Consider the following 25,376-nt stretch of genomic DNA (forward strand, 5'->3'; position numbering starts at 1 on the left):
GCACTACAGTGGTAGGCTTGATTACCAACAACGACGAGACGGCCTGCAGGGAGGAGGTGAGGGCCCTCGGAGTGTGGTGTCAGGAAAATAACCTCACACTCAATGTCAACAAAACAAAGGAGAAGATCGTGGACTTCAGGAAACAGCAGAGGGAGCAGCCCCCTATCTACATTGACATTGACGGGACAGTAGTTTTAAGTTCCTCGGCGTACACATCACGGACAAACTGAATTGGTCCACTCACACAGACAGCGTGGTGAAGAAGGTGCAGCATCGCCTCTTCAACATCAAGAGGCTGAAAATATTAGACTTGTCACCCAAAACACTCACCAACTTTTACAGATGCACAATCGAGAGCATCCTGTCGAGCTGTATCACCCCCTGGTACGGCAGCTGCTCCGCCCATAACCGTATGGCTCTCCAGAGGGTAGTGAGGTCTGCACAACACATCACTGGGGGCAAACTACCTGCCCTCCAGGACACCGACACCACCCGATGTCACAGGAAGGCCAAAAAGACCATCAAGGACAACAACCACCCGAGCCACTGCCTGTTCACCCCGCTATCATCCAGAAGGCAAGGTCAGTACAGGTGCATCAAAGCGGGGACCGAGAGACTGAAAAACAGCTTCTATCTCAAGGCCATCAGACTGTTAAACAGCCACCACTAACATTGAGTGGCTGCTGCCAACATACTGACTCAACTCCAGCCACTTTAATAACGGAAAAATTGATGTAATCAACTTATCACTAGCCACTTTATATAATGTTTACATACCCTACATTACTCATCTCATATGTATATACTGTACTCTATACCATCTACTGCATCTTGCCATCTTGATGTAATTAAATGTATCACTAGCCACTTTAAACAATGCCACTTTATATAACGTTCTCATACCCTACATTACTCAACTCATATGTATATACTGTACTCTATACCATCTACTGTATCTTGATGTAATTAAATGTATCACTAGCCACTTTAAACAATGCCACTTCATATAATGCTTTCATACCCTACATTACTCATCTCATATGTATATACTGTACTCTATACCATCTACTGCATCTTGCATATGCCGTTCGGCCATCGCTCATTTATATATTTTTATGTACATATTCGTATTCATTCCGTTACACTTGTGTGTAGAAGGTAGTTGTTGTGGAATTGTTAGGTTATATTACTTGTTAGATATTACTGCATGGTCAGAACTAGAAGCACAAGCATTTCGCTACACTTGCATTAACATCTGCTAACCATGTGTATGTGACAAATACATTTGATTTGATTTTGATATTGATTTGATGACTATCCAACACAACACTGGAATGTCAAGGTAAGCTTTTGGTTTTACAAATGTATTGCCACCGGGGCCCGCCGGTGTACAGTAGAAGTCGGAAGTTTACATAGGCTGGACTCATTAAAACTTGTTTTTCAACAACTCCACAAATTTCTTGTTAAAAAAATATAGTTTTGGCAAGTAGGTTAGGACATCTACTTTGTGCATGACAAGTCATTTTTCCAATAATTGTTTACAGACAGATTATTTCACTGTATCACAATTCCAGTGGGTCAGAAGTTTACATACACTAAGTTGACTGTGCCTTTAAACAGCTTGGAAAATTCCAGAAAATTATGTGATGGCTTTAGAAGCTTCTGATAGGCTAATTGACATCATTTGAGTCAATTGGAGGTGTATCTGTGGATGTATTTCAAGGCCTACCTTCAAACTCAGTGCCTCTTTGTGTGACATCAAGGGAAAATCAAAAGTTATCAGCCAAGACCTCAGAAACAATATTGTAGACCTCCACAACTCTGGTTTATCATTGGGAGCAATTACAAACACCTGAAGGTACCACATTCATCTGTACAAACAATAGTATGCTAGTATAAACACCATCGGACAACGCAGCCGTCATACCGCTCAGGAGAAGACGCGTTCTGTCTCCTAGATGAAGTACTTCGGTGCGAATAGTGTGAATCAATCCCAGAACAACAGCAAAGGACCTTGTGAAGATGCTGGAGGAAACAGGTACAAAAGTATCTATAATCCACTATAAAACGAGTCCAATATCGACATATCCTGAAAAGACCGCTAAGCAAGGAAGAAGCACCTGCTCCAAAACCGCCATAAAAAAGCCAGACTACGGTTTGCAACTGCCCATGGGGACAGAGATCATACTTTTTGGAGAAATGTCCTCTGGTCTGATGAAACAAAAATAGAACTGTTTGGCCATAATGACCATCGTTATGTTTGGAGGAAAAACGGGGAGGCTTGCAAGCCGAAGAACACCATCCCAAACATGAAGCACGGGGGTGGCAGCAACATGTTGTGGGGGTGCTTTGCTACAGGAGGAATTGGTGCACTTCACAAAATAGATGGCATCATGAGGCAGGAAAATTATGTGGAAATATTTAAGCAACATCCCAAGACATCAGTCAGGAAGTTAAAGCTTGGTCGCAAATGGGTCTTCCAAATGGACAATGACCCCAAACATACTTCTAAAATTGTGGCAAAATGGCATAAGGACACAAAGTCACGGTATTGGAGTGGCCATCACAAAGCCCTGACCTCAATCCTATAGAAAATGTGTGGGCAGAACTGAAAAAGCATGTGCGAGCAAGGAGGCCTACAAACCTGACTCAGTTACACCAGCTCTGTCAGGAGGAATGGGCCAAAATTCACCCAACTTATTGTGGGAAGCTTGTGGAAGGCCACCTGAAGGCCACGTTTGACCCAACTTAAACAATTTAAAGGCAATGCTACCAAATACTAATTGAGTGTATGTAAACTTCTGGCCCACTGGGAATGTGATGAAAGATATAAAAGCTGAAATAAATCATTCTCTCCACTATTATTCTGACATTTCACATTCTTAAAATAAAGTGGTGATTCTAACTGACCTAAAACAGGGAATTTTTACTTTGATTAAATGTAAGGAATTGAAAAAAAAACGGAGTTTAAATGTATTTGGCTAAGGTGTATGTAAACTTCCGACTTCAACTGTAAGTGCTAAACTGCTTGGAAAGGTTTTTTCGCCTGGTCACATACAGCTGATGTGCACTGAAGTCCACAAGTCAAGGGAAAAGGTGAGTGGAGGAGAGTGCATAGATGTGAGATGGATTACAATGTGGCTGCTGTGAAAGTGAACTGTGTTTACGCGTGATCAGGGGTGTATTCATTCCACTGATTCTGTTAAAATGTTTCTTAAATGGAAGCAAACCGAACAAAACTCTTTTGCAACTGTTGGACTGATTACATCCTATATCAGCTACATGCAGGAAAGAGTGTGCAAGGCAGTATTGAATGTGCCACTGTCTGCCCATCTGTCACAGTCTGTCACCTCAAATTTATCTCTCGGCCTGTGTACATCTACGTTGTATACTTCATAGTCTAGGTTGTAGCAACTTCATGATGGATATAGGGAAAATATACATTTTCATTCATAATGTTAAGTTTGAAAATGAATAGATAGTCAACATGATTCATGATAACTTTTCAGCTTGCTTGAAGTGGTAAAAAATGAAGTTACCACACATCAGTCTAATAAAAGTTATCAGAGAAAGAAACTTTGATTTATCTATGGCCAATGATCTTGAGACTTTTTGGACGGGCACTGCCAATGTAATTCTATGGCAGCACCCAAGGGGGCAGAAGCTGCTGGTCCTAAGTGGGCTCTCCCAGTAGGTGCTGTGGTGTTGTGAGTGACATTGACCTGAGCCAATCACTTTCAAACAGATAAGATCAACGACACCTGCACTCTGTGCTTTCTCTGGCTGCCCTTCCACCACAGAAAGCACTCAGAGAGGCTGAAACAGCTGCATTCTGAAGCAATTATTTTCTTTACATTGTTTGCTAACTGATATTCTATAATTTTGTGACACAAATTAATGCCAGAATTACATGCAAAACAGAACCATCTGTTGGATAATGGTGGGGCTGCGCCCCACTTTCCCTGAATGACGTTTCGCCACTGCTGGTCTCTGTGGCTTTTAACTCTGATATAGTGACAGTATATAATTTCTGGCTACATTTTCTCGCCGTGCTGTACTTATGATCAATGGGTATTGATATCATGGTCAGTAACCTCTTGCAGTGCAGCTTTGTGATGAAGATGGGTATAGAATATAATATCCCTCATGGCACAATGTATAACATATGAAGCCCTCTGTCTGTACAATGTTCAGCTTCATGTCTCCCTTTATTTATGATTGCAGTGCAGCTTTGTGATGATGGGTAAGAATAGGAGTATCCTTCATGGTACAGTGTACATATGATATATTCAGTCCTCAGTCTGACATGAATCTGGACATGGACATTGTTTAATTAAAAAGGTGGATAATTAAGAATCAAAACAACCCCAGTCATATAAAGATGACTTTATATTCCTACTTTAAAAGTAGAAATTATAAAAGCTACAAATAGAAAACATGAAGGCTTCATATGCACTACATTACTGCTTCACAAATCATCTATAAGCATATGTCACGCTCTATAAATGGTATGTGAAGGGTGACTTAACAATTCCACTGTAGGTTGAATTGCCGAATGTGACAACGCACTATGTAGGTTTATATACCATTATAGAAATACTACAATATTAATTAAATACATGCTTATAGATTATTTGTGAAGCATTTATGTAGTGTTTATGGGACCAACTTCACTAAGCTTGCCAACAATATTTTTAGTGTTGTTGTGAACTTTTTCTCTGTGTGTGTGTGTGTGTGTGTGTGTGTCTAAGTTCCAGAGAGGTCTGTCAAAGTGAAGCTCCAGGCCAAGTGATGCAGTTGATGAGAGGAAAATGAAGGAAAACATGCCCATTAGACATACTTCGTCGGGAACTTTGCAGGGTGTTATGCTGACAGTTCCTATATTTGAAGTTTCTCTCAGGGAGGGCTGTGTATATTCGATAGAGAGGTCTGTTGCCGTAAATCCTTCAAACACACCAAATCACCAATCTTCCTCAGGGCACTCTCATTTCAACACATTAATCTTTGGATTTTTTCAGCCATGAAGTGTAAAAAAAAAACTGTTTGGCCTCATGGGGAATCCATTTGGACCTGTGTGCACGAATATCAAAGAGGCTGATGTGTGGGTGCCCTATGTGGTTCCACATCACACAATGATGAGGTTAATACTGCAAACGGAATCATTTGAATTTAAAAAAATAACATGTTAAATTTAGATTTAAATTCGCCCAAGGATGTTGTTGGTGCAGAAATTTGCAGTATCACTTTGATAAACTGAACCCCTGGCCTTTCCTCTCCAAATACACACAAGACAGGTGATAAAATTAACTGTGATAATAATATCATGAATGTTGTCATGGCTATAACTGCCCGAGGCCAATCACAAATACAGTACATCATTGAGACCTACACTACCATTCAAAAGTTTGGGGGTCACTTAGAAATGTCCTTGTTTTCCATGAAAACAATTAATAGGAAATATAGTCAAGACATTGACACGATTATTAATAATGATTTTTAATTGAAATAATAATTGTGTCCTTCAAACTTAGCTTTCGTCAAAGAATCCTCCATTTGCAGCAATTACAGCCTTGCAGACCTTTGGCATTCTAGTTGTCAATTTGTTGAGGTAATCTGAAGAGATTTCACCCAATGTTTCCTGAAGCACCTTCCACAAGTTGGATTGGCTCACCCTTGGCACATCTTACATACCATACGGTCAAGCTGCTCCCACAACAGCTCAGTAGGGCTGAGATCTGGTGACTGTGCTGGCCACTCCATTATAGACAGGATACCAGCTGACTGCTTCTTCTTTAAATAGTTATTGCATAGTTTGGAGCTGTGCTTTGGGTCATTGTCCTGTTGTAGGAGGAAATTGGCTCCAATTAAGCACCGTCCACAGGGTATGGCATGGCGTTGCAAAATGGAGTGATAGCCTTCCTTCTTCAAGATCCTTTTTACGCTGTACAAATCTCCCACTTTACCAACACCAAAGCATCACCAGACCATCACATTGCCTCCACCATGCTTGACAGATGGTGGCAAGCACTCCTCCAGCATTCATTTTTTCGGCATCTCATGAATGTTCTACTTTGTGATCTGAACACCTCAAACTTAGATTTGTCTGTCCATGACACTTTTTTCTTCCTCTGTCCAGTGTCTGTGTTCTTTTGCCCATCTTAATCTTTTCTTTTTATTGTCCAGTCTGAGATATGTATTTTTCTTTGCAACTCTTGCCTAGAAGGCCAGCATCCCGGAGTCGCCTCCTCACTGTTGATGTCGAGACGGGTGTTTTGCAGGTACTATTTAATGAAGCTGCCAGTTGAGGATTTGTGAGGCGTCTGTTTCTCAAACTAGACACTCTAATGTATTTGTCCTCTTGCTCAGTTGTGCACCGGGGACTCCCACTCCTCTTTCTATTCTGGTTAGAGCCAGTTCTGTGAAGGGAGTAGTACACAGCGTTGTATGAGATCTTCAGTTTCTTGGCAATTTCTCGCATGGAATAGTCTTCATTTCTCAGAACAAGAATAGACTGACGAGTTTCAGAAGAAAGTTATTTGCTAATCGAACCCACAAATACTGATACTCCAGATACTCAAATAGTCCAAAGTTTTATTGCTTATTTAAATCATCACAACAGTATTCAGCTGTGCTAACATAATTGCAAAAGGGTTTTCTAATGATCAATTTGTCTTTTAAAAATAATAAACTTGGATTAGCTAACACAACACAAGGAGTAATGGTTGCTGATAATGGGCCTCTGTACGCCTACGTAGATATTCCATTAAAAATCAGCTGTTTCCAGCTACAATAGTCATTTACAACATTAGCAATGTCTACACTGTATTTCTGATACATTTTATGCTACTTTAAATGGACAAAAAATGGCCTTATTTTCAAAAACAAGGACACTTCTAAGTGACCCCAAAATTTTGAAGGGTAGTGTATGTCTGGGCAGATTGATTTAGCCTAGGCCTATAGGCAACAATATAAAATGTAAATGCAATCAATGCACTGAAGGGGAAATCAGGATTTGAAAAATAACATAGCTGTCACCCCACCACTTGTTTTGGTAAATAGCTGAGGGATGGGGCTGGAGAACAGATGGATGCAAGGATATAAAACATTATAGTTTTAACCATGTTTTGAAGCAGTGTGTGCTAAAAAATAAGCTAAATTGTTTACAAACAATGGAATAAAACAGGTATATTCTTCAAGAATCAACGGCTATATATAATTACGTTAGAAGTCCAAAAATGGATGTACCAATCCCAGAATGCCCTTTTAAAAACATGAATGCTTTCTACCTAAACTAAGCCATCATAGACTCCATATTCCTCCACGCTGATAATCACAAAGTATATTGTCTGAATAGAAGTTGAGAGTAAAGCTCAGTTCATATCCGTGTGCTCAGCCCAAACACAAACTCCATAAGAATATGAATCCTTAGGGTGAGCATGGAAACAGAAAGACTCTAACTAAACTACAATCACGAACTGGTAAATTAAGAAAACTGGATATCTGGACTTTAAAATCAAGAGTGTCTGTCTTAAGAAACATTTCACCAGAGTGCCTTATCCACAAGAGTAAAACAGAGGACGGGCTCCTACTCATGAGTAACCGACCTGTCAGGGGATGGGAGCCGGTGAAAACTCTCTCGTGTATTATACATGGAGCCATTCCACAATTGGATAAAAGAGTATGGTTTGATACAAAGGCATTAGCTAAAGGGACACCAGTTAAAGCGGTTGTGTTTTGTTGAATGAAGTGTCCAAATCTGACATGCCGTTGACAGTAGATGCATTTATTGTGTCTCACAGGCTCACAGCTTGTTCTCATGTGGTGATCTGAAAACAGACAGATGGCCAAACCCTTTGTAGTCGGCGCAGTGCTGCAAGGCATAGCAGGCGTCAGACAGTTCGATTGTAATCTCAAGGTTTTGGAGTTGAAATCAGAGGGAGAGGAATTGTATGCAGAGAAATATACAATAGATCTGTGGATAGAATGGGTGGTACAACCAAGGCAGAGTCAAGGGCACTTGTTTATTTGTGTCCTGAATAAAATACATGCCCTTGACTCTGTGCCTTGGTTTTATTGTATCTTTTTAAATAGAAACATTTGAAGGAAAAAATACAACATTATTCGGATTAATAAACTAGAATCAGGATGAAGAACCTTTTTCAAGCTGGTTGTCTAATGTTTGAAGTCCTCACGTACCGTGCTGCATACATCTGGTAAACCCCCGGAAATGACACCTGCCAGAGATCACCTTTTTGCAGATGGCTTGATACACATAAAATGACTGTCAATGTATTATTTTGATATTGATGTCAGAACTATTCTTAGACACATGACGTGAAAACGTCTCGCCATTAGTCAAGGGGTTAACTGATCAATGACTCCATTTGTTTTCCTCTGACCCCCCCACCCCACCGTCATACACCCATCACTTTCTGCGTCAGTGGTAGACAGGGAGAGAGGGCTATAAAGGAGTGGGGGACTTTGGAGGTAGAGCTTAAGAATCAACATCGCTTTAGTGTTCAGACAGTAACCTATCCAAGGCTACCAGTGCACCTTCTCGACCACTCTCTGTTCTCCCACTGAACTCTCACCACTTTGTGCGCTCCCTCCAGATATATCTCTCTCTCTCTGTCTGTCTCTTAATTTAGTGTCTGCCTGTCGTCCATCCCCTGCTCTCTCCCTCTCAGCATGCAGCTCCTGGTCATTTTAGCGTCTCTCATGGGGGTTCTATACAGTGTTAGAGCAGCCGCCGTGCTTCCTGTCGAAGAAAGGAGCCCACTACTTAACAGGGTGAGTAGAGAATTTAATTTTATATTATGTTTCATACAATTTTTATTGTCATGTTTTACTATTACTTGTATCATCAATTGTTATTTTCATTATGCTTTTTATGGTTGTCAGATAAATGTGTGTTCAAATGTATTTTTAAAATTATTAAAAAGGTTAAAAAAAATAATAATTATAAAAAGTTTGATCAATCATTATAAAATTATAAAATTGTGTTTGAATTGACAAATTCAGTTGTAGTGATCAAGTATCAATAACTGATATTTAATAAATTAGTACAATTGAATGGTTTTATATTTCTTTTTAGTAATGGGTTTGAAATTTCATTTATACATTTTCATAACGAATTAAATGATGGCTTTTTTATTTGAATTAAACAAATATTTCTAACCTGGTTTGTCAGTTGATAAAGAAATAGGTCACCTAGGTCAACAAAATATACCATTTCTTTGTAGCTAACATTGACATATTTATATATTTCTACATATACGCAACCACTGATTTGCCACCTCTTCTGCCTTTCTATTAGGAATTGAGTAAAGAGCGCAAAGAGCTGATTCTCAAGCTGGTGTCTGGCTTGTTAGATGGAGCGACGGACACCAACATGCTGCCCGGAGAAGGGATGTCCCCTGTGGATCTAGAGGAGCCCCTAGAGTCTCGACTGGAGGAGAGGGCCGCCTACAACAGGCTATCACAGCTGCCGCAGCGCGACCGCAAAGCCCCATGTAAAAACTTCTTCTGGAAAACCTTCACCTCCTGCTAATAGTTATATCCAGTCAGCCCCGCTATGCTCCGGTTGACCCGCAAAACAACACAATCTGACCCAGACCCAACATGAACTGTGGTAGACCTGAGCTGTACATATCATCCACCCAGTTTGAAGATAGCTCTCAATGACCTTTGAAACACTGACAGTCTGTTTTAAATATTGATGATTTATTTCTCAATTTATGTATGTATTTATTTATTTTAGATGATCCAAAAACAATAAAGCATGGTTATGGTGAAAAGTCTCTTTTTTTCTTTGTTCACATTACATGGGCAACTGACCAAATTCCCATAGAAATGTGCGTTATAGATCTGTCATTCTCATTAAAAGCAAGTCTAAGAAGTGGTAGATCTGTTCTATGTGTGATATTTCTATGTTTCCGGTTCTTACGTTTAGTTTTAGAATATTTAGCTTTCTGTTTTGTACGCCAGCATCAAACAGCTGAAAACAAAATATTTTTGGTTATGGAAAACACATTTCACAGCGGTCTGACAAGTTAAAAATCTGTCGTTCTGCCGGAGCAAATCAGTTCACCCACTGTTCCACGGGCACCGAAGATGTGGATGTCGATTAAGGCAGCCCCCCGCACCTCTCTGATTCAGAGGGGTTAGGTTAAATGGATGTGTATAGATTGATAGCGATATGGCTTAATCTCTTGGTGAAGGATTGTGCCAATGAATGCCAGTGCCAATTAATTATATTTGTGTGGACAGGTATGTCTGAGATCTCTTTACATTTTCTGGTCTTGTCAAAGATATACATAAATTCCTATTTGTTTGTCCAGAACAACAACACAACTTGCTGAGCATAGTTTACCCTTTCTGCAAAGCTTAATTTGTTAGCACTTTATCTGCAAAACATATCCTAAAGAACACTAGTATTGATCAAATATCATCAACACAACAAATATATTTTTTATTTGTCAACTAATATTTTAACAATTTGTAAGTGATATTTACAGGATCTACAATTGACCTACAGTTAAGATAGAGTTTACAGATAAACCTTTTCTTTAATGATTTAAAAAAATATTTTGGCCAAGAATAGATATGTTTGTAAAAATGTGTATGTTTTCTTCAAAATGTGAAGCCTTGCTTACATTCGTTTTCTAACCCTATCATGCATTCATAATTTGCAAAGGGGACATCATATCTAGTCTCGTCCATCAGCCCGGAACGCCCTCTGTGAAACTAGTCACTGCTATATACGATAGTAATTATTCTGGGGACAAGGTTGCATTATATTCAATAGAATTACCCACATATTACAATTAAAATACTTGACATGGTCAACAAAACACAAACAAATGAATTCAATAATATGCTGAAGGCCTCAGATGACTGTCTTCTTTGGTTGTGAAAAAGGTAAATGTCTATGAACAGGTAGAATATAACATAATATACGATTGACGTCAATATACCACAACAAATTAAGGCAGTGACATACATGGACATCTGGCTAAATGTCGGCAGATTTTGTAGATTGAAAATACAGGACCTACTGTATGATTGTAAGATGTCTGTTAAAAGGCTTGCTGTTAAAAGGTTTGAACGTCAGAATTCTCTTTCTGGACCAAATTCACTTTTTTTTTGTTGATCGATCAGCTCCCTTGTTGCATTTATCCTTATTTATTCATGGTCACATGTAGGGACTGATGATTCCGTGAATTATTGCAGGTCAGAAAGCATGTCAGTAAGGACAGGACAATAATTCAAGAATCTAACCATGTATGCCCAAAAGCTAACGCTAGGCTCCTCAGTATTTCATTTGGAATATAATTATCCTGCTTTGTTTGAGGAATGTGTTGGTGTTCCACATTAAAAAAATATATATATATTTGTGATGAGTAAAAGTCACGATCACCCACATACCACTTTATTCTATTATGCAAAAGGTGCAGGAAGTAGTACTGCTAATATGATGTGCAAACGTTCTGATGTGAGCGACCTTCACAGACAGAAATATCACGTCCTGTCTTATACAAACTCCTCCCTCATGAGAGTTTAGACAAGTGGCGGTCGGTGACGTTTAAGATGAGGGAGGACGATAAAAAAAATGTATGAGCATGGCCTTATTTCTATTACAGCATACTGGATGACTGTCATTCATATTCCATTTACCCAGTTCAATGTAACATTGATAGGTTTAGGCCACTACATTATACTCAAATGTTCCCTATACCCATCATGAGGTTGTTACAACCTAGCCTATGAATGAAAGTTTACAATGTAGGTGCACACAGGTCAAGAGAAATATTTGAGGTGACAGACAGTGACACATTCAATACTCCCTTGCACACTCTTGCCTGCATCTACCGATCCAGGGTGTAATCATTAGTCCAACAGTTGCAAACGAGAGTTTCTATTGGACAAATTCAGGTATTTTTATCCCCATTTCGTTCTGTTTGCTTCTGTTTTTTCAACAGAATCAGTGGAAAGAATACAACCCTGATTACATGCAAACTTTCACTTTCGAACAGCTCATTGTATTCCTTCTCGCATCTATGCGCTCTCTTCCTCTCACCTTTTCTCTTCTCTTGTGGACTTCATTGCACAACACATCAGCTGTCTGTGACCTGATGAAAGAAGCGTTCCAAAACAACCCTTCATTTCATAACCGCTACACACAACCTACATCGTTGTCACCAAATTAGCTAAAGTAAAGTCATAGTCAACGTAGCTAATAATACGAATGTGTTTATGAGGTACAGTGAGTCAGTAAGCCCCGGGGGCAATAAATGAGTAAATGAGTAGGATAAACTAGCTAGCTGCATTTGCTAGCTAAGTAAGTGAAAGTTATTGTTTTTATAGCTAGCTAGCTGTCTCTCTCTCTCACTCCTCCATTTTTTAAGAAATGTACTTGTTCAAACCTGTTCTACTATTGTATTTCTCTCTCTTTGAGTCAACTACTCAACACATTTTATGCACTGCAGTGCTAGCTAGCTTTATCTTATGCTTTCAGTACTACATTAATTATCTGATCCTTTGATTGAGTGGACAACATGTCAATTCATGCTGCAAGAGCTCTGAAAGGTTGGAGGATGTCCTCTGGAAGTTGTCATAATTACTGTATAAGTCTATGGAACGGATTTTGTATTGAAGTCAATGTACCAAGAGGAGGACGGAAGCTAGCTGTCCTCCAGCTAGACCATGGTGCTACCCTACAGAGTGCTGTTAAGGCTACTGTTGACCTTCATTATAAAACAGTGTGTTTTAATCAATTATTTGGTGACGTGAATATATTTTGTACAGTTTTATCTAAAAAGGATAACTTTTAAATGTTTCAATATTTGAATTTTTATGAAAATCACTGAGGATTGTCCTTCCCTTCCTCCTCTGAGGAGCCTCCACTGGTTTAGACGTGTAATCAGAGGAGGGATTCAATTTAAATGGACCTCTATTCCCTACTGTATGTTAAAGGTCTAATTTGATGTATTGAAAGCCTTGCCAGTATCTACCACAAAACGTTCTATTATGGTTAGAGTGTGGTTATCCCCATGGTTATTTTGCATTCGACATTCCCACACATGTCTGGGAATGTTGCAGGATAGTTGCTTGTTATATTTTCTTGGTATTTCATTACTTTAACATAACTTTTTCCGCGTTCTCACATGGTAACATTTCATTCGATTTTTGGTAATATCCTAGAAACGTTCTCAAAATAGTGTGACCTAGGTAATGTTCTCAAATAGTTCAGAGAACTTTTTTAAAAAGGAGGTGGAGTATTTTATTTCATATATAACCACTGGTGTGCTGCTTCAAGTGTGAGGGAAATTTTGCTCACCTGATACTGTATACAATACATCATGCTAAGCTACAGACACTTTTATCTTTGAAGAGAGTTCTCGTCCGTAATAATCACAGCTGTCTTCAAGCCAACACCACTCTGGCACTCAAACTGTGTGGGACCATAAACAAACAAGAAACCACCCACCCAGATGCAGCATTTCTGGTGGGAGTATACTTTTGTATTTGTATTAATTAAGGATCCCTATTAGCTGCTGCCATTCTACCCACAGAAAGGCATATAAGGCCCTCCCTCATCCTCTCTTCATCAAATCTGACCATGACTCCATTCTCCTGCTTCCTGTTTACAAACAAAACCTCAAACAGGAAGTACCGGTGATGCTCTTAAAATGGAAGTGGTCAGATGAAGCAGACGCAAAGCTACAAGACTGTTTTGCTTGTACAAACTGGGATATTTTCCGGGATTCAGCCGATAGCATTGAGGAGTTTACCACAACAGTCACAGGCTTCATCAATAAGTGCCTAAACGATGTCGTCCACACAGTGACTATAAAAACGTATCCAAACCAAAAACCATGAATTACAGGCCACATCTGTGCTGGCCTAAACGCTAGAGCTACCACTTACAAGGAACAGGACATCAACATGGACACATATAAGAAAGCCCGCTATGACCTCTGGTGAGACTTCAAACATGCAAAAGGACAATACAGGCTCCGACGCTTGTCATATGTGGCAGGGCTTGCAGATGATAACGGATTACAAAAGGAAACCCAGCCATGAGTTGCCCAGCGATGCAAAACTCCCAGACGAGCTAAATGCCTTTTATACTCGCTTCGAGGAATATAACACTGTGTCTTGCGTGAAAGCCCCTGTTTTTCTGTATGACTGTGTAATCTCGCTCTCCACGGCCATTGTTAACCTTTAAACAGGTTAACAATCACAAGGCAGCCGGACCAGATTAAATACCAGGGCGTGTTCTGAAAGCATGCACAAACCAGCTGGCAAGTGTCTTCACAAACATTTTCAATCTCTCCTTGTCACAGTCTGTTATCCCAACATATTTCAAGCAGACCACCATTGTCCCTGTCCCCAAGAGCTCCAAGGCAACCTGCCTAAATGACTATCGTCTTGACTATCGTCCTCTGTAATTATGAAGTACTTTGAAAGGCTGTTCATGACACACATCAACACCATCATCCCAGACACCCTAGACCCACTTCAATTTGCATACCGCCCCAACCAATCCATAGATGATGCCATTGAAATTGCACTTCACACTGCCCTCTTCCATCTGGACAATAGGAGAAATAACTTGAGAATACTGTTCATAGACTACAGCTCAGCGTTCAACACCACATTCTCAGAATGTTATTTAATTACCTTTTAATAACCTAGTATTTCCCTTCTCAGAGCGTTACTGAAACGTTTCAGGCAAACATTCAAGGATCTCATGTGAAATGTTCACAGTACCTGCAACCTATAAACACATGTTGCCAGAACAGTCCAGAATGTTATCTTTTGTTCTGAGAATGTTTAAAAAACATTCAATTCGACCGTTCAAGAAACTTGAGGGCTATGTTCCCACAACAAACTGAAACCAAAAACACACTTTCCCACAAGTTCCAAGGAACCATATGTGCTAGCAGGGTAGCTAGGAATAAACTTGTTATACCTGGTACGCTTGAGCACAATACATGTATAGCCAGAGACCGGGTGGATCTTCAATTGGAGATAATAAAATCTTGCCTGTCTGTTCGATTCTCATCGCACAGGGCCTGCATTATCCATAGGAGTTTGATGATCTATCTATCTATCACACTACAATTACCAAGCACCGGAAACCTGCAGGCTCTCATAGGCATTCAGGCATATAGGCTATGCCTATGATGACTGCTCATTTAGCTCAATACCAAGGGCTAGAGCAGGTATACAATAATCAAATCATTACTGTGTACAGTACAACCAAATATTGACTTTAGTCTAGAGCCCTGGAGCATCATTATGTAACAGCGAATTGATGGATCTCCTGAGAAGGAATTATATGGTCTGGTAATGCATCGCTCAAAGCGTCAGCTGAGGACTTTCATTTTCTTGTTGTGCAATTATACCCTTTCATTTATTTCACTGTAATATACCCCTTGGTATTTCACCAATTCCATGATATGGTGATAGGTGAGAAACATATGGATGGATCTCCTGAGAAGGAATTATATGGTCTGGTAATGCATCGCTCAAAGCGTCAGCTGAGGACTTTCATTTTCTTGTTGTGCAATTATACCCTTTCATTTATTTCACTGTAATATACCCCTTGGTATTTCACCAATTCCATGATATGGTGATAGGTGAGAAACATAGCTAAACAACATAATGATACTGTGATACATTTATTTAAAAAAAGGTGCTATCTAGAATCTAAAAGGGTTCTTCGGCTGTCCCCGTAGGAGAACCCTTTGAAGAACCCGTTTTTGTTCCAGGAAGAACCCTCAGAGGGTTCTCCAAGGAACCCAACAGGGTTCTACCTGGAACCAAAAAGGGTTCGACCTGGAACCACAAAGGGTTATCATATGGGAACAGCCGAAGAACCCTTTTGGAACCCATTTTTCTAAGATTTCCATGTCTGTGGGGCACAGTATCATGTTCAATAACTCCAGGGTAGACTTAAACTGGAAAGTTTGGTCCCCTATGGTGGCTTCAAAGGTGTTAATTAGGCCACCTGCTCATAGAGGACTGCACTTGTATTGTTTGATAGTTTCTTTCTTTAAATATGCATATTGTATTATGTACAGTATGTTGTTTGCAGGGCTCACTTGTAAAAGAGACGAGACCCTGTATAAGCAAACCCGTCGCCAGGATATAGTGACCAAGAGAGCAGTTGAAATCGGTGAGGGGGCACAATTTTGGGAGGTTCTTACATTGGAATTACATTTAATTCTGCTTATTTTATTTATTATGTTTAACTAGGCAAATCAGTTAAGAACAAATTCTTATTTACAATGACGGCCTACCCCGGCCAAACCCGGATGCTATACCACAATAAACATAAAGTTCAATGCTGAGACTCTGAGACCATTGAGTGCTTTAGAAGTAACAGGTTGGCGCAAAATCTGTATCCCATCTCAGCTGCACTGTATCAGCACAATGGACAGCACCCTACACAGCAAAGCAAGGACGATTTGTCAATGAATATAAGATACAAGATATATAGGGTAATTAACTTAGAACCAAAGGATTTGCTAGGCAAGCATTAAGCAATGAGCATTTTAAATGCACTGCACTGTGGAAATTAAAACAAGTTGTATTCGCCTGCATTCACACAGGCTGTTGGTAATATCAATAGCATGCTTCCAGCTAGAATAGCCGCCTTGGGTGAAGGCCTAGTCTGCGCTAGCATTGGACCCACTAGCACAGAGGCTGCTGCCTACATACAGACTTGAAATCATTGGCCACTTTAATAAATGGTACACAAGTCACTTTAATAATGCCACTTTCATAATGTTTACATATCTTGCCTTACTAATCTCATATGTATTCTATACGATCTATTGCATTTTAGCCAATACCGCTCTGACATTTCTCATCCATATGTCATTCCTTTACTTAGATGTGTGTGTATTATGTATTTGTTGTGGAATTGTTAGATATTACTTGATAGATATTGCTGCACTGTTTGAACTAAAAGCACAAGCATTTCGCTACATTCGCAATTACATCTGCTAACCATGTGTATATGACCAATAACGTTTTATTTTATTTTATAACTTTCGACATGAGAACAAAAATGCCGCATCTGTTGTAACCGACTATTTCAGCCACTTTCTTCCTATGAACCAGTTGCTATTAATTAAATCAACGTTTTTGGACAGAAAACCTGCGGCTAGGGTAGGATTCTAAGGTAACCTGGGTTGGCTCTTCTGTTCTAAGATCCCCGGGAACAGGAGGAGGTGGAGGGCGCTCTGGAGCCATTATCCTGGCGGCACTTGTGGAAGTGGGGGTGGGCTCTTCAAACAGAGCTGGCTGGAGATAGGCAGCTTCATCGCTGCTGGGCATCATCGGTTGATGTCCATCGTGGCAGTGGCAGATCAGCTAGTTAGAGCTAAATAGGCTAATAACATTTACGCCTTTTACAGCTAGTTGGAAGCTAAACCAACTCTGTATTGGTGGGGCGTGAAGTAGAGTTGTGTGAACCAGCTTGAACTGTAAACTTGACCCCGTCCTCATAAATCAATATAAAATATTACAGGCGGAGGCGTATCTTGTTATTCATGTAACCAACCACAGATGAGCAGTGCTTTTTATGGAAAACCAAAGGAGTCAAACCTAACCGCCCAGTGGCATTCCATAGCCCCTTACACACACACACACACACACACTCCACTGCGCGCTATGTCCATGGAGCTGATACAGTGCAGCGGAGATACAGATTTCGCACCAACCTGTCACTCAATCATTTGAACTTTTTTGCTATTTTTACATAGGGACATAAAACTCAAATTAAAATGGCACAAGTTTCAACCGAGAGGGCTAAGCCACATCACCCCTCGTGGAACCCGGGGTCGGTGTATAAGGGAGGATAGTAGACATGGGTGAATGTACATGTATCCGCCACCAAAGACTGAGGAAACTAGACATGAGAAAATAAATTACCCTGAGAATGTAGGTGAATAAAAACGCAATCAAAAACCTTCAGAAACGGCATTGTACAGATACGTACATTAATCAACAAATACGAAATTGGGTATAAATATGTAGGCTACATCTTAAATGACTGTTTTCATGAAGTTTATTATATATCTTGACTTCCAGTAAAAACAGAAAAAATGGATACGGAAAACATAAATTGACGTTACTTTCCCAGTGTATACAAAACATGATTGAAATAATATTTCTGTTCCCAAAACCTCCCAAGGATTGATTTCAATGTCCTGTTTGTTCCCAAAACCTCCCAGGAAGGTTACTGCACAAAGCAATTTGATGTCAGTGGAGAAGCTGTCCACTCCACACCTTATGCCCCTGAGCTTAAAAGAGCATGCACTGGATGAACATCAAAGCTGGTGCCTGCAACCAAGGCATTTCTATTGGTTTTTTCTTTTGATCTGAAGGAAAAGGATGCAAAGTGCTCCAACCTAACTGTGTAATTCAAATTTAAATGTGACTCCATGTTTTCCTGTATTTAAAAAATAACAAAGTAATAGCTTTTGTCATGACTCCTCTTAAAAAATGAAACAACATCAAAGAGACGGCTAAAAGAGTTTAATCATTCCTTTGCAAGTAGAGTATATATACAGAACAAAAATATCAATGCGACATTGGCCCCATGTTTCATGAGCTGAAATAAATATCCCAGAAATATCACATACGCATAAAAAGCGTATTTCTCTCAAATGTTGTGCACAAATTTGTTTACATCCCTGTTAGTGAGCATTTCTCCATTGCCAAGATCATCCATCCATCTGACAGGTGTGACATATCAAAAAGCTGATTAAACAGCATTGTAATTACACAGGTGCACCTTGTGCTGGGGACAATAAAAGGCCACTCTAAAATGTGCAGTTTTGTAACACAACACAATGCCACAGATGTCTCACGTTTTGAGGGAGCGTGCAATTGGCATGCTGACTGCAGGAATGTCCACCAGACCTGTTGCCAGAGAGTTTCATGTTAATTTCTCTACCATGAGCTGCCTCCAACATCGTTTTAGAGAATTTGGCAGTACATCCAAGCGGCCTCACAACCGCAGACCATGTGTAACCACGCCTGCCCAGAACCTCCACATCCGGCTGCTTCACTTGCGGGATTGTCTGAGACTAGCCACCCTGACAGCGGATGAAAGTGTGGGTTTGCACAACCAAAGAATTTCAGTACATACTGTCAGAAACCGTCTCAGGGAAGCTCATTTGCTTGCTTGTCATCCTAATCAGTGTCTTGAACCAACTGTAGTCTGCCGTCATATCTGACTTCAGTGAGTAAATGCTCACCTTCGATGGCCACTGGCACACTGGAGAAGTGTGCTCTTCACAGATGAATCCCGGTTTCAACTGAATGGGGCAGATGGCAGACAGCATGTATCGCGTCGTGTGGGCGAGCGGTTTGATGATGTCAACGTTGTGAACAGAGTGGCAGTGGGGGTTATTGTATGGGAAGACATAAGCTACGGACAACGAACACAATTGCATTTTATCAGTAGCAAATTGAATGCACAGAGATACCGTGACAAAATTCTGAGGCCTGTTGTCGTGCCATTCATCACCTCATGTTTCAGCATGATAATGCACAGACCCATGTCGCAAGGATCTGTACACAATTCCTGGAAGCTGAAAATCTTCCAGTTGTCCCATGGCCTGCATACTCACCTGACATGACACCCATTGAGTATGTTTGGGATGCTCTGGATCAACGTGTACAAAAGCATGTTCCAGTTCCCAACAATATCCACCCACATCTCACAGCCATTGAAGAGGAGTGGGACAACATTTAACAGGCCACAATCAACAGCCTGATCAACTCTATGCGAAGGTGTGTCACGCTGCATAAGGCAAATGGTGGTCACACCAGATACTGACTGGCTTTCTAATCCACACCACAACCTTATTTTTTAAGGTATCTGTGACCAGCAGATTAATATCTGTATTTCCAGTCATGTGGAATCCATAGATTAGGGCCAAATGTATTTATTTCAATTGACTTATATACATTACCGTTCAAAAGTTTGGGGTCACTTAGAAATTTCCTTTTTTTGTTTTTTAATTGCACATTTTCTGTCCATTAAAATAACATCAAATTGATTAGAAATACAGTGTAGACATCGTTAATGTTGTAAATGACTGTTGTAGCTGGAAACTGCAGATTTTTTTATGGAATATCTACATAGGCATACAGATGCCCATTATCAGCAATCATCACTCCTGTGTTCCAATGGCACATTGTGTTTGGTAATCCAAGTTTATAATTCTAAAAGGCTAATTGATCATTAGAAAACAATCGCTGTGTACTACTCCTTTCAAGGAACAGCACGAACTGTCTCTAACCAGAATAGAAAGAGGAGTGGGAGGCCCAGGTGCACAACTGAGCAAGAAGACAAGTACATTAGATTGTCTAGTTTGAGAAACAGACGCCTCACAAGTCCTCAACTGGCAGCTTCATTAAATAGTACCCTCAAAACACCAGTCTCAACGTCAACAGTGAAGAGAGTTCCTCTGTCCAGTGGCTGTGTTCTTCTGCCCATCTAAGTCTTTTCTTTTTATTGGCCAGTCTGAGATATGGCTCTTTCTTTGCAACTCTGCCTAGAAGGCCAGCATCCTCTGATGAGGCTTTTTCGCCTTGTCACAGACAGCTGATGTGTTGTGCACAGAAGTCCACAAGCGTAGGGAAAAGATTAAATGAGGAGAGCGCGTAGGTAGTTGCGACAAGGAATTATATATACACAACGAGCAAAGTGATCATGCTATGTTATAAAATATTTTTGATTTAAATAGGCAAGTCAGTTAAGAACAAATTCTTATTTACAATGACATCCTACCGGGGAAAAGTGGGTTAACTGCCTAGCTTAGTGGCAGAACGACAGATTTTTACCTTAGCTTGGGGATTTGATCCATCAACCTTTCGGTTACTAGTCCAACGCTCTCACCCCAAAATGGATGCTATGAAAGTGAACTGTGTTTACGTTTGATCAGGGGTGTATTCATTCTTCCGATTCTGTTGAAACACATTTCTTAAACAGAAGCAAACGGAATGAAATGAGGATAAACATACCTGAATTTGTCCAATAGACATTCTCATTTGTAACTGTTGGACTAATGATTACACCCTAGATCAGCTAGATGCAGGCAAGAGTGTGCAAGGCGGTATTGAATGTGTCACTGTCTGTCACCTCGATTCCTCAAAATTCTGTCGATCTGTGTAGCTGGATTTTAAACTTGCATACATAGGCTAAGTTGTAGCAACCTCATGATGAGTCCAGGGAAAATTTGAGTATCATGTAGTAGTTTAAACCTTTTGATGTTACATTGAGCTGGGTGAATGGAATATGAATGACAGTCATCCAATATGCTGTAATAGAAATAAAGCCACGCTCATAAAAAACAAAAATTCATCTTAAACGTCTTAAACGTCTTTGACCCTCATCTTAAACGTCTCTGACCGCCACTGGTCTGTATGTGTATCTGTTGGTGCTTTCAAAACAAATAGAACATGGTCAAATCATCACGTCGGTGATCTTCGGGTCGGAAAGTCGGAGCTCTAGAAAAGACCTGAGTTCCTAACTTGGAATTCTGAGAGTTCCCAGTTGTCTTGTACGCACTAAAGTCGGATATTTCCGAGTTCCCAGTTCACAGTTGTTATGGATGCAACATGTGTCCTCAACTTGCAGCGAGCAGCCAAGTTTGCTGTCACCAAGTTATGCACATTGATAGCTTGATGGCAAAAGTCCTGACCCTGTGATTTATCATAGTAGCAGGCAGCAGCAATCTAAATGATCAGAACGAAAACATGCGAGGAAAATTGATTGGGTGAAATGATGAAGCGAGTGGATGGGGATATACAGCTTCACTCTATCCAATCAGAGCAGCAGGATCAACGTCCAGCCCACCCTTCTCTTTACAGACAGGCAAACTAGCCAGTTTAGTTAGTTAGAGCATGTACACTGAACAAAAATAAATGCAACATGCAACAATTTTAAAGATTTTAAAGTTACAGTTCATATAAGTAAATCAGTCAATTCAAATATATTCATTAGGCTCTAATCTATGGATTCCACATGACTGGGAATACAGATATGTATCTGTTGGTCACATATACCTTAAAAAAATGGTTGGGGTGTGGATCAGAAACCAGTCAGTGTCTGTTGTGACAGCCATTTGCCTCATACAGAGTGACAAAGTTGATCAGGCTGGTAATTGTTTTCCATGGAATGTTGCTGGAGTTGCGGGATATTGGCGGGAACTAGAACGTGCTGTTGTACACGTTGATGCAGAGCATTCCGAACATGCTCAATTGGTGACATGTCTGTTCAATGCTGAATCAAGAGTTGATGGCAGCGGATGAATGGCATGACAATGTGCCTCAGGATCTCGTCACAGTATCACTGTACACTCAAATTGCCATTGATAAAATGCAATTGTGTTCGTTGTCCATAGCTTAAGCCTGCCCATAACATAACCCCACCACCATCATGGGGCACTCTGTTCACAACGCTGACATCAGCAAACCGCTCACCCACACAATGCCACACACGCTGTCTGCAATTGGCCCGGTACAGTTGAAACCGGGATTAATCTGTGAAGAGCACACTTCTCCTGCATGCCAGTGACCATCGAAGGTGAGCATTTACCCACTGAAGTCATTTACAACGCCAAACTGCAATCAGGCCAAGACCCTGGTGAGGACGAGGAGCACACAGATGAGCTTCCCTGAGACGGTTTCTGGCAGTTTTTGCAGAAATGCTTCAGTTGAGCAAACCCACACATTCATCAGCTGTGGTGGCTGGTCTGAGACGATCCCGCAAGTGAAGAACCCGGATGTGGACGTCTTGGGTTGGCGTGGTTACACAAGGTCTGTGGTTGTGAGGCCTGTTGGACGTACTGCAAAATTCTCTAAACCGACGTTGGAGGCTACTTATGGTAGAGAAATTAACATTCAATTATCTGGAAACTGCTCTGGTGGACACTCCTGCAGTCAGCATGCCAATTGCACGCTCCCTCAAAACTTGAGACATTTGTAGCATTATGTTGTGTGACAATACTTCACATTTTATAGTGTTCTTTTATTGTCCCCAGCACAAGTTGCACCTGATCATGCTGTTTAATCAGCTCCTTGATATGCGACACCTGTCAGGTGGATGGATTATCTGGGCAAATGAGAAATGCTCAATAGCAGGTTTTGTAAACAGATTTGTGAACAAAATTTGAGAGAAATAAGCTTTGAAGAAATCCTGGGATCTTTCATTTCAGCTCATGAAACATGGAACCAATGCTTTACATGTTGCGTTTATATTTTTTGGATCAGTATAGAATAGGCTTTTGGCAGTATACCATATATACTGTATACCAGGGTAGTTAGAAAAAGTCACAGGATGGTTTTTTAATACCGTCAATAGCGTTGAAACTATTTATTTAAGTTATTTTTATAAAATGCAATATTTGTAGTTACTTTTTAAGTAAATACCTGCAGTAAACTTGTGAAATATGTTAGGAGATAAAGAATGTTGTGTTCTTCATTTCACCTGTCACATTGTTATGAAGCTTATGGTAGTCCCTCGTCACTAAATGTTCGCCAAATCAAATCAAACTTTATTTGTCACATGCGCCGAATACAACAAGTGTAAATGTCCCTGATCATAGAGAGCCTTTTTAATTCTCTATTTTGGTTAGGTCGGGGTGTAACTAGGGGGGGATGTTCTAATCTAGGTTGTTTAGGTGTATGTTGGCATGGTATGGTCCCCAATCAGAGGCAGCTGTCGGTCGTTGTCTCTGACTGGGTGTCACGGCTGGCTGAAGGACTGGACCAAGGTGCAGCATGGTAAGCGTACATTTGAACTTTAATTAAAAATGACGCTGACAAAACGAAGAACAAAAAAACAACCGTGAAGCTTTGGGCTATGTGCCCTGAACAGCTACAAAGTTACCTTCCCACAAAACAGGTGGGGGAAAAGGGTACTTCAGTATGGTTCTCAATCAGAGACAATGATAGAGAGCTGTCCCTGATTGAGAACCATACCAGGCCAAGACATAGAAATACAAAACATAGAAAAAAGGACATAGAATGCCCACCCTAGTCACACCCTGGCCTAACCAAAATAGAGAATATAAAGCCTCTCTATGGCCAGGGCGTGACAGTACTACCCCCCCCCCCCCAAAGGTGCGGACTCCGGCCGCAAAACCTCCTCGGTCTGGGTGGGCCTTCTTACGGCGGCGGCTCGGTTGCGGGCCGTGGACCCCACGCCACCTCAGTCTTGGCCCAATTAATGTGGCGCCTCTGGAGCGGGGACCCATGCAGCGGGCCCCGGACTGAAGACCCTCGTAGAGGGCGCCACTGGACCGAGGGGCGGCTCTGGACTGAGGGGCGCCTCTGGATATGTGGAACCCATATCGCGCTGCGCTTTGGTCCGAGTATGCTTACGGCGATCGTGACAGTAAACCTTACCGTGAAATGCTTACTTACAAGCCCTTAACCAACAATGCAGTTCAAGAAGAGTGAAGAAAATATTGACCAATTAAACAAAGTAAAAAATAATACAAAGTAATACAATAACATAACAATGACGAGGCTGTATACAGGGGGTACCGGTACCAAGTCAGTGTGCGGGGGTACAGGTTAGTTGAGGTAATTTGTACATGTAGGTAGGGGTGAAGTGGCTATGCATAGATAATGCCAGCTAGATATCTTATAACTATTAAGTTAACTGTCTAACATGTGCTAAATGCTCTGCAGTCGTGCATTTGGTTTGCTAATTTAGTATCTAGTTAGCTATCTAGCTAAGTGGTCATCTTCTTCCAAAATCAAGCATTCACTCGGTAACAGCAGAGAATCCCCTCCTGGATCAAGAGCCTTGATGGCTAATATTTGTTTTGTGCGTGCAGCAAACTGTGAGTAGCATTTCTAAGTTACTTGTATACTTATATAGTTTAGGTCAGAAACTGTACAAAATGTTTGCACATGATTGACTGACTGAATGACATCAGAAAAACATATGCAGGCACCCAAAAAAGTACTTTTTCTAATCACGGATAATTACAAAAAGTTATTACATCCAGAAAATTGCCCATATCCATGGTGATTCTTGTTTTGTCCGACTACTCGGCATACCCCTAGGGGCTCCATTGTTTCATCGTCCCCAACTCATTAAAAGGATAATTGTTTGAGACTGAAAAGCCCTCAATGGATTTACCATGCAATGCATGCTTCCAGTAGGATGCACAGCCAACAACTACTGTATAGTTTGCATGCCCCGCCGAAGGACCCTGTCATGCGGAATAGGTGGTTGGAGTTCGTTGGTCCCCAGTGATGGTGAGTATACCAGTAGCCAGACCATAGACTGTTAATTATGTATCTGGTTATGTATATTTTGATAACCATTA

The 25,376-nt window shown here is 40.7% G+C and overlaps 1 protein-coding gene across 1 annotated transcript; it reads left to right on the top strand.

Annotated features, from left to right (window-relative positions):
- Positions 1-8,511: 8,511 nt before the first annotated feature.
- On the top strand, positions 8,512-9,786 carry LOC115132812 (somatostatin-1B-like). The gene is made up of 2 exons (XM_029665549.2): positions 8,512-8,790; positions 9,317-9,786. Exons 1-2 carry the CDS (start codon positions 8,689-8,691, stop codon positions 9,548-9,550), a joined length of 336 nt encoding a protein of 111 aa, XP_029521409.1. The 5' UTR covers positions 8,512-8,688; the 3' UTR covers positions 9,551-9,786.
- The last annotated feature ends 15,590 nt before the right edge of the window (positions 9,787-25,376 follow it).

This window comes from Oncorhynchus nerka, linkage group LG7 (assembly GCF_034236695.1).
Source record: "Oncorhynchus nerka isolate Pitt River linkage group LG7, Oner_Uvic_2.0, whole genome shotgun sequence".
In the NCBI taxonomy this organism is placed as follows: domain Eukaryota; kingdom Metazoa; phylum Chordata; class Actinopteri; order Salmoniformes; family Salmonidae; genus Oncorhynchus; species Oncorhynchus nerka.